The sequence below is a fragment of the Pinus tabuliformis genome, chromosome 7, assembly GCF_031772625.1.
Source record: "Pinus tabuliformis cultivar Carrire ecotype Pingquan chromosome 7, CPIR1, whole genome shotgun sequence".
Taxonomy (NCBI): Eukaryota; Viridiplantae; Streptophyta; class Pinopsida; order Pinales; family Pinaceae; genus Pinus; species Pinus tabuliformis.
This window is the reverse complement of record NC_142293.1, coordinates 1,660,301,789-1,660,311,447: the sequence shown is the minus strand read 5'-3', so window position 1 is coordinate 1,660,311,447 and position 9,659 is coordinate 1,660,301,789. Positions and strand designations below refer to the sequence as shown.

General features: G+C 35.8%; 1 protein-coding gene across 1 annotated transcript; it reads left to right on the top strand.

Moving 5' to 3' along the window:
- The first annotated feature begins 8,974 nt into the window (after nucleotides 1–8,974).
- On the top strand, nucleotides 8,975–9,379 carry LOC149254826 (uncharacterized). The gene has a single exon (XM_089457125.1). It carries the CDS (start codon nucleotides 8,975–8,977, stop codon nucleotides 9,203–9,205), a length of 231 nt encoding a protein of 76 aa, XP_089313251.1. The 3' UTR covers nucleotides 9,206–9,379.
- Nucleotides 9,380–9,659: the final 280 nt, after the last annotated feature.

Genomic DNA, 9,659 nt, shown 5'->3' with positions numbered 1-9,659 from the left:
AGATAGACTATGTTCGCGTTTACCAGACTTTAGCTACTGGAGGCTACCTGGTGAGATCATAGACTCAATCTTTGAACACTAATCTTAACACTCATAAAGATAGACTCTCTATAGATCTGGCCACTTTAGGTTCTCACCTATGCCGAACACACAGATGCGTAGGCTTCTCAGATCACCTAAGACTTTGAGATTTCTTCGTGATGCAAGCAGATCAGACCGCAGTCCGCAGTTGCAGAGCAAGAAAATCTCTCGACTCTAAAACTCTTCAAACTCTGAATGCCCCGAATGAGCCTTACTCCCTTTCTTATATAGGTAAGGGAGGCGTCAAGCATCCGACCATCGGGACGACAAAATTGGTACTATCACGAGATGTGGCTCAAAATGCACCAAAAGTCGGAGAAGTGCTCCGAGTCTCATCACTGAATATTATTACAAATCTACAAAGAATAAAATGTACAAAGTGGAAGCTTTTTGAACAGGAAAAGCCCATGGGAAAATCTAGTCAGAAATTGTCCTTGTGACTGGACACCATTTTTACATTGTGGAGACTTTTTTGGACAAGTCCACGGGAATCAAAAATAAGTTAAAAAACTATAATTTTGGGAAACCAAAATTTTTTATACATGTTTTTGTCCCAAGCCATGGTAAAAATCCTTCTCAAAATCATAGGCTTATTTGATATAATTTGATGCTTAATTTTTGTGAGAATAAGCCATTGATGATGTCTGTTTATATATTCTTTTAACACCTCATTATCTCGGAGGGGATAATGATCTAGGAGAGAAAACATGTCTTTAACGGTCTCATAAGGAGAATGGAAGCAATCAAGAATATTGTGTTCAAAACATATATCACAACCCATTCTAACATATGATTCATGGTAAATAGGATCTATGCCTGTTTTGTTCATACCATAATCAGTCCACCAATCATGCATCCAATCACTTTGTTGGTTCCATTGCATGATTCCTGTGGTCCCAAACTTTATCTTGGTGTAGTGGGTTTCTTCTTTGCTATCTTTATTTAATATGTCCCACCACAATCTTTTATAGATGCTGAAATCATAAACTGTGTCTAGAAAGATGAGGTTGGGGTCCTTTCTAGGCCATAGTGCTACATTATGTGTTGGAAAAGGCCAAGAAGTGTTCCTCATTCGATTTATTGAAAAATATCTTTCATAGACCCCACTTTTGCTTCCCCCATGTGACCATATCATAGTCAAATCATGAAAGTCATGTAGAAGAGCATCTTGTGCCGGGCTTGCAGCATTTACACCACTGAAATAGACCATATTGTGGATCTGTCTACTCCCTTTTGGGTACACTCTTCTTTTAGGTACTAGATGTAATATATCAGTGTGTGCTTGGAGATTAGCATCTAATACTTTTTTATTTCTTAATTGCCACGTGGGCTTCCAACTTTCTTTGTATTCTGACCAACTAAGATTATTTAGAATTGTTCTAAGACCTTCCTTTTGTTGGCTTTGATCCCTTTTGTATTATTATCATCACATGTTCAACTAGCTAAATAAATTCTCTACTGAGAAAATCTGGCAGATAATTTTCTTTCCCTTTAATATGCTCCACTTCGAAATCAAAGTTGGCGAACAAAGCCTGCCACCGAGCAAACTTGGCTTCTCCCAGCTTTTTAATGTCTTTGGTTAAGACTTTTTTCATAGCCAAGGCATCAGTCCTTAGCAGGAATTTTTTATTTACAAGATTTACCTCAAATTTATTTATACAATTCCAGGAAGCTTTAACTTCCTTCTCTATAGTAGAATAATTTTGTTCCACTGGATTCCAAGTTCCTGAAGCAAATTGTACAATTTGTTCTGCACCTTCCTTTTTCTGTTTGAGAATGCCTCCCCAACCAATATTACTTGCATCTGATTCTATGATCTTGAAAGCATTGTCATCAGCTACATAAAGGATAGGCAGTGTCTTGACTTTACCTTTGATTCGTTGAATGGATTTGGTATGTGCCTCAGTCCATGGAGGTGGATTTTTCTTGAGCGTTTGATTTAACAGACTTCTATCCTTTGCACAATCTTGATAGAAGTTACTCACATAATTTAGACATCTTAGAAATCTCTGAAGCTGGGTTTTATCAATAATAATGTCAGGGAACTTTCCAGATTGTTCTAATGCATGTTTCTGTAAGGATATTTGGCCATTGAATATGGTATGGGCAAGAAACTTTACAGAGGTCTGGAATACCTCTATTTTTTTTTTTCTTAAAACCAAACAATTTCTTTTTACCAATTGTACAAATGTCTGTACATGCTTGAAATGATCTTGAATATTTTTCGAAAAAATTAAGATGTCATCAATATAGACTAGGAGCCAATCAAAGTAAGGTTTGAAGATGGAATCCATCACCTTCTGGAACTTAGAGGGAGCATGCTTCAATCCAAAAGGCATTACATTCCATTCATAGTGTCCTGCAGGCACGCTAAAATGGAGACCTGCCAAAATCTTGACTTTAAATCAAATTTTGAAAATATTTTTGCTCCCGCTATCCTCCCTATCAAATCACCTTTGTGGGGGATAGGATATGTATTATCTGCAAGAACAGAGTTCAGAGGTTTGTAATTGATTACAAGCCTTGGGATGCCTCTAACTTGTTCTGATCTTTTATTTACATAGAATCCGTAACAGTTCCAAGGACTGTCAGATTCCCTGATGAGTCTTCTGTTCAGGAGTTGCTTTATCTCTTTTTCACACAGCTCCCTGTACTCTTTGTTCATTGGGATTTCTCTGCTTTTGCATGGCTTCCCAACATACTCTGTTTTGTATGGTAATTCAACTGTGTGTTGTTTCTGATGCCAAAAGGCATTTGGTTCTTCTGAACAGCATTCATCCTCTATTGTCTTTTTGAGCTCAGCAATTTTCTTTTTATTTAGAGGACTTTTCAATTGTTCTTCAATTTGTATTGAAGACTTCAGATCTTTTAGATCTGTTAACTTTGCTTCGGCTCTGTCCAAGTCCCCGATTGTCTCGACCATGGTTGAAATCCTTGGGCTTGTGATGTAAGGCATTTCAATCCCTTTTGACTTTCCATCTGAGGTTGGGACTGTAATGAAGTAGCTAGCTTTATCATTCTTTAATCATATTGAACCATGGGGTTCAACTGCAGCTAGAAAGATATTACCCAAATTACAATCAACAGGTATATCTGAGACTACAAACATAAGCTTTATACAAAGTTGGTCAAAATATACAGAAGCATTTGGTACTTCATATATGAGTGTTTTATTCCCAACATCAACAACTGTCGTTTCTGCACTAATCCAGTATTTTGTTGGAATAACTTTTGAATTTAAGATATTTACATCTGCACCAGAATCTAATAGTGTATTTAGTGAAAACATTTCTCCTTGTATACAAAGATTTATTTTTACATGGTGTTGCTGATATTCAATAGCAATGATTCTCATCTCTCTGAATCCCAGAATAGGATCTTTCTACTCTTCAATTATTTCTATATTCGAGTTTTGGTAGGAGGTTCTACTGTTCCAATCTGGAACACTTTCAAGCTGTTTTCCCTTTTCTAATTCTGCAATTCTATATTTTAAACTAGAAATTTCAAATTTAAGATGGTGTATTTCTCTACTTACCTCCCCCAAGGTGAGTGAGCGAACCTTGTCATGTGGTTGATGTTTCTGGAAGGATTTGGTATTTCGCTCAAATAAGGCATCAACAAATAATGGCTTTTTGGTAGTATTTTTGGAAGAACTAGATAGACATAGCTGATCCATGAAAGCTGCAGTAAGTCTTTCCTTCATATCACCTTCTTCCATTGCTCAGATTTGAGAAAGAATCTTGAATTCTTCTTCTTCGGCTGCAGCCATCAACACCTTCTCCTTTGGTGGTGCTATGTGTGCTCCCACAATAGAGGATTCACTGTAAAAATCAAAATCATAATCACAAGGACATGCACAGTTTTCTGAGTCTAAGCATGCACAAGCTTGCATATGTGCATGTAAATCTTCACTAGATGAGTCTAATGAAGCGCTAAAGGAGTCACCAGATGACTCTTCTAGTTGTTGCTACTGTAGGTGTTCTGTGATTGAAATATTTGGGCAGTCATTTGTGTCATGATTTTTAGACCCACGCTTTCTACATTGTGTTTGGGTCTCTATTTTGATAGCTTTGTCCTGTCTGCTTAGAGGCTGATTTTTCTTGCCTTTGTTCATCTCTGATTCTTCGCTTGCTGGACATCGATTAGATGTATGTCCCGACTTACCACAAAGCCAAAAATTAAGCTTATTCCATTTTTCATGTTTGGAAGTATGCAGGTGTATATTGGAAGGCTTATAGTAATATGTCTTAGGCACATACCTGTAGTGTCCCTTTCTGGTCCTTGCTGTGACTTTTCTTCTTGATGATTTGCCTTGATAGAATTTGGCAGTCTGCTTATATTATTTTTTGGCTCGCCTTTTGGCTTTCCTCTTTCTAACCAAAGGATCATCAATGGTTAGACCATATTCACTATAGATAGATTTACTATCTGGAAGTCTTGACAACTTTTCTAAAGATCTATTTACTTTAGAACTAGTGCACAAACTGACCAATGTTTTTGTAATGAGAGAATAAATTTATCCCCAGGTATATGATTGGAATGGTAATTGAAATACTTCTTGCAATTTGATATAATCAACAAATCTGGATGGTAGTGCTGCAAGATATACCTGTTTCCATAATAAATTTTTGGAATCTTTCACTTCATATATCCTTTGCACCCAATCTCTGTGAAAGTCTTCAAATTGTGACATTTTGTTACATTTGAGGTTCATTAATATAACCTCATGTTTGTTAGCCAATTCTTCTTCAAAGCCACACCAGTGCTCTAAGATCATTGAAGTCAAAGCTCTGATCATATTACTTTGAACTGACCCATCTGCAGTATGGATGATATTTCCATCTGTATCTTTAAGGCATTCTTCTTCAATATTAGCTATTAAGGCCAGGGATGATTTTGTTTCCCACCATATGAGAAGTGTTCCAGTGAAGCATTGTATGATGGTCTTGCATGCTTCAATTTCACTCTTACCCCTGAGACATATTAGCTTATATTCAGAAAACATTACATCAATTAGTTGTCTGATTTGGCCAATGTTAAGATTATCAATATTCCTTTCCTTGTGGGATTTTGGGAAGAATGTATGTGTCTCTGGAATTTTGCCTTTTCCAGCTAGATCAGGAGATGGATATTTATTGAACTGATTTTCTAAAGGCTCATAGATGTGAAGAACCTTGGCTGGTTTTTCTTCTTCTTCCTGAAATAATGATGCCAAAGAAACATGTTCTGAAGATTCTTCCTTTTGTGATATTATCATTTCTTTCAAAAATAAGGATGGAAATCTATCCACTGGTCTAACTGGGTCCTGTATATTTACGCTTCTTTTTCATGAAAAGGAATCTGGAACTGGTTTGTCTATCTTTGATAGTGATATCTTTTCTATTTTCCCTGCCAATTCACTTATTATTCCTTTAGTGGAATCAAATTGTTCTTCGATTTTTTTCTCCTACTTCTTCTATCTTGTCCAAGGATTCTCTAGTATATCCTCTAACAACTGAAAATGTAAACTATACATCATTGAAATTTTTATTTACATCATTCAAAGAAACTTGCAAGGCATCAAATTTATATTTAACCTCTGCAGATTTTATCATATTCATCTTCGGACCTTTAATGGCTGTGTTTGTCTAGTTTAGTTGTTCACTGGCCTTTTCAATTCTACCATCTATTCCCAAGGCATTATCATCCTTTAATACAATAGGAATGGCTTTTGCAGAATTTTGACCTTCTCCTAAGACAATACCTTTATATGGAGGGAAGGTAGTTACTATCTCAACTTTACTACCATCTAAGGTTGACCAAGAGTGAAGTGATGAAGTAGAGGCTCTATCATCAACCATCATAACATCTTTTGTCTGTCTCATATTTTTCCAGGAATAAAAAGATATCCAGGAATTTGTTTCTTCCATATACTGTTTCCATTCATGAGACAACTTAACTTTTTCTTCAATAGTATGAGCAGAACCAAAAGATTCAGCTTCTGGATGAGTAAGAAGATCCCAATTTAACATGGCTTTCATCCATGCACCTCCAATTTTATGTTTGGGACAACCATCCATTAATGTAAAAAACTTCTGCATTTCCATTACAACAGGTTTTTTATAATCATCTGGAATTGGGCCGAATCTTGAATCAAGGATTAGTCCATTTGCTTGTTCTAGGAATCCAAGCCCATATCTAGGCTTTGTTGGCCTCAATGTACTGAAGATTGCTGTTAACCTTGGATCCTCTTTTTCCAAAGTAGTAATCTCATGCATCATCATGATATGTTCAGCTTCATGGGGAAAAGGTATATTTGAACATTTAGGATTAGGACAAGGATTTATAGAAGTGGTAGGTGGAGCATCTCTTATCCTAGGGTTATGGTTTTCATGCATAACAATATCAGCAAGATGACTGAGGTTAACAGGGCAATGACACTCTAGACATTTTACTTCAAGAGAGGAAAAATTGACTAATTGTGCGAATTCAAACAATGAAATATGTTTACAGGAGTTTGAACTAGAACTGGAGCAAGTTGTATCTACAAATTTGGGGTTTCTGTACAATGGTGAACTTCTGCACATCTGATCTATTCTTTGTCTATCAATAGTTGATCTTCGAGGGAAGGAAAGAATAGCAGAAGAGGGTTCTTCTCTAATATCAGCAGAAGTAATTTTCTTTATAGCAGGAGGCTTGGGATTGGATACCACCCAATGTTCTAGGAAAGTAAGATCTTCCCAACTTATAGTTTGGTGTTCAATATTTTGATTTCGAGAATATGTTAACACCACTACACTTGCTTTTGACTCTTTTCTGGGGACATCTATGACTGCAGGATAGAGGGTGTTTGTATGTCGGAAGCAACCTCTGTTTTGTATGGCAACATTTTGTCTCTTTTTGGCCATGTCAAGTCGAGTTGTCTGGATTTGCAACTGAAGAGTACTTTCAATTGTTTCATCGAAAACATATACAGAGAAATTAGGATAAAAATCAAAATAGGCAGGGCTATTGGACAGAGGAGCTACAGTCCCACCTATCAATGAGTCAGTGTATTTGTTATGGGTCAAATCACGAACAGTGGCTAAGACAAATGTATTTAGACCCTGATGCGTTAAAGCATTTATCCCAATACGTATACAACCCAAATTAAGGTACTGGGTTTTTAGTCTTTTTGCCTCGACCTGAAGTTGTTTAGAATTTAGAAGAGGAATGGATTGGACATAATCGAAATTTTCTTGAATTTTGCTTATAGATTCCTTAATAGAGATTCTAGTTATAGCTTTTAAATGAAAAGCAGACAGGGCTAAGTAGACTTCAGATGCATTTATTCTAGGTAGCTGCCATCTAGCAGAGGGTTGTGTTTCCTCATACTCTAACTCAGCAGAATTTAAAACTCGACTAGCTGCAGATGCGAACATATCCCTAAGGGGATTTTCTTGAATAGATGATTCTCTTTCTTCTATTTCGTGGAAAGAAATAGACTTTCTGAAAGGCTCCATTTTAATATAGAATGTTTTTCTGAGTACTAACCTGAACCAAACACTTGGCTCTGATACCAATTTTACGCAGGGGCTTCGATGAAGCTTGCAACAGCAACACAACTGCTAGGCCTTGCTGAGTCTCTTCTCTACTTTTGCCACTTTACTCTGGTTTACACGAACCTTTGGTTGCTATGGCTTTGATGTTTTAGATGCTTCTTATTATTAGTCTTTGGCAAGTAGGGAAAGAGTGATACATGTTATTAATTTGTTATTCAAAATTTAACTTTGAATAATAAATAATTATTTTTCAATATATTAAAAAATTATTTTTGAGAATGTAAATTATAACATTTAAGTTTGAAAAATATTTTATAAATATTTGATTAGACTATAATTTGAAAGTGTTATTATAGTATTCTCACATATTTTATGTTATAATTTATGAATATAGTTACAATGTTCATACATAATTTTAATATTTGTATAGTGATTCTTTATTTTTAAATTAAAATCATCTAAAAATAAAATCATTATATTACTTCATATTAAGGTAAATAACACATTTACTATGAAGTACTTCTAGCCATAATTTAAGTAAATCTTTACATAAAAATAAATAAAATTATGTAAATAAATATATTTACTATAAATTATTTCTCGCCATTAAAATTTTCAAAAATCTAATTATGAATATGTAAAATTTTAAACAAATCTTTATACACAAACCAATAATTAATATATGCACTTCACTTATGAACTTATTAATTTCTTAACATTAATTAATATAAGTTATAACTTTTTTTCAAAGCATAATTTTTAGTTTAAATATAACACTTCATGATTGGCAAAAAAATAAAATATTTACTAATCCTTTAAAAATGTTGATTAAGGCATGTTGACTTGTATTACGAGGAGATATTTTTAATGTGCTCTTTTTTATTTTTTTTTCTTCACCTTTATCGGAGGGTCGTGGTGCTAACTGTTTCCGCGTACTCACATTAATTAAGTAGTTTCGGCGAACTTACAGATAACTCACCACCATTTCAAAGTCACATTCACAGCACAGTGCATTCCCGGCGGCCAACATCGCGCGGTGTGGAAATCATGACTTCAGGAATTTTTTCTTGTAAACATGTCATTAGAAGATTCGAGAGAGGGGTTGTGCTGTCAAATTAGGGAGGTTCGGCGAATGAACACACAAAGTTTCCTTCTCTTTGCTTCACGCGTTAAATGAAAGTTACAGTGCAACACCTTTAAATTCACAGCACATCCAACATAAGCCGTAGTGAAATCATACCTCAAAATTTCCTTTGAGAGACAAGCAATCGTGTTTATTAAACGCAATCCAGTTAGCCTAGTATTGCAGTTCGCCAAGAGTTTTCCTTAGGATTTGGTGGGGATTTTCATTTCAAGATTGTTTTTACCCATTAATGGCGATTCCCAAGACGGCAAAAGCTGATATGCAGTGGATGGAAATCGCCCCTCCGCGGAAGCTGTGTGTGAGAAGACGGCGGCCTTTCGAGAAAAAGCTGCAGCCGATAGCAGAAGAGCGCAGTCTCAGCAACGGCGAGCTCATGGATGGCCTTCGCTCTACTTTTCCTGCGGTCTGTAGCTTCGAAGATGAAGGCGATAATGGAAGATTTGCGTCGGCAGAGTGTTGAAGTTTTTGTTCGCGCATTTTGAAATCTTTAGAATTGATACGAGATTTGGACACTCCGTATCCTATACCGATTTCAATTTGTATTTTATATCAAAGAAGAAATTATTTCTCCGCTGAAAGTTATTCTTTTATCCGTGAAATGCACTGCACGTTCAGATCTATATGATGAAATTGGATTTCAAAGGAAAGACAACGTGGAAAAAAAAGTGGATTGACCGTTGTTTTTCTTTTTGTCTTTCAAGTTTTTTTCCTTTCCTTTCCGTAATCTAATGAATTCTGTGTCTTCACCTTTCTCGAGTTTCTAAAACTCGCTGCATTTTCTTCGGAAAGCCTTACTCGGGTGACTTTCGCGAAGCTGATTTCGCTCACCTCAATTTGGCCCGACTACCTTTCGTTCACTCAAGGCCAAAAGAAGTAGAATAGAGTAAGTTTGGAACAACATAATAAAAATTTAG

Coding starts and splice junctions, on each gene's coding strand:
- LOC149254826 (XM_089457125.1), top strand. CDS start 8,975: ATGGCGATTCCCAAGACGGCAAAAGCTGATATGCAGTGGATGGAAATC.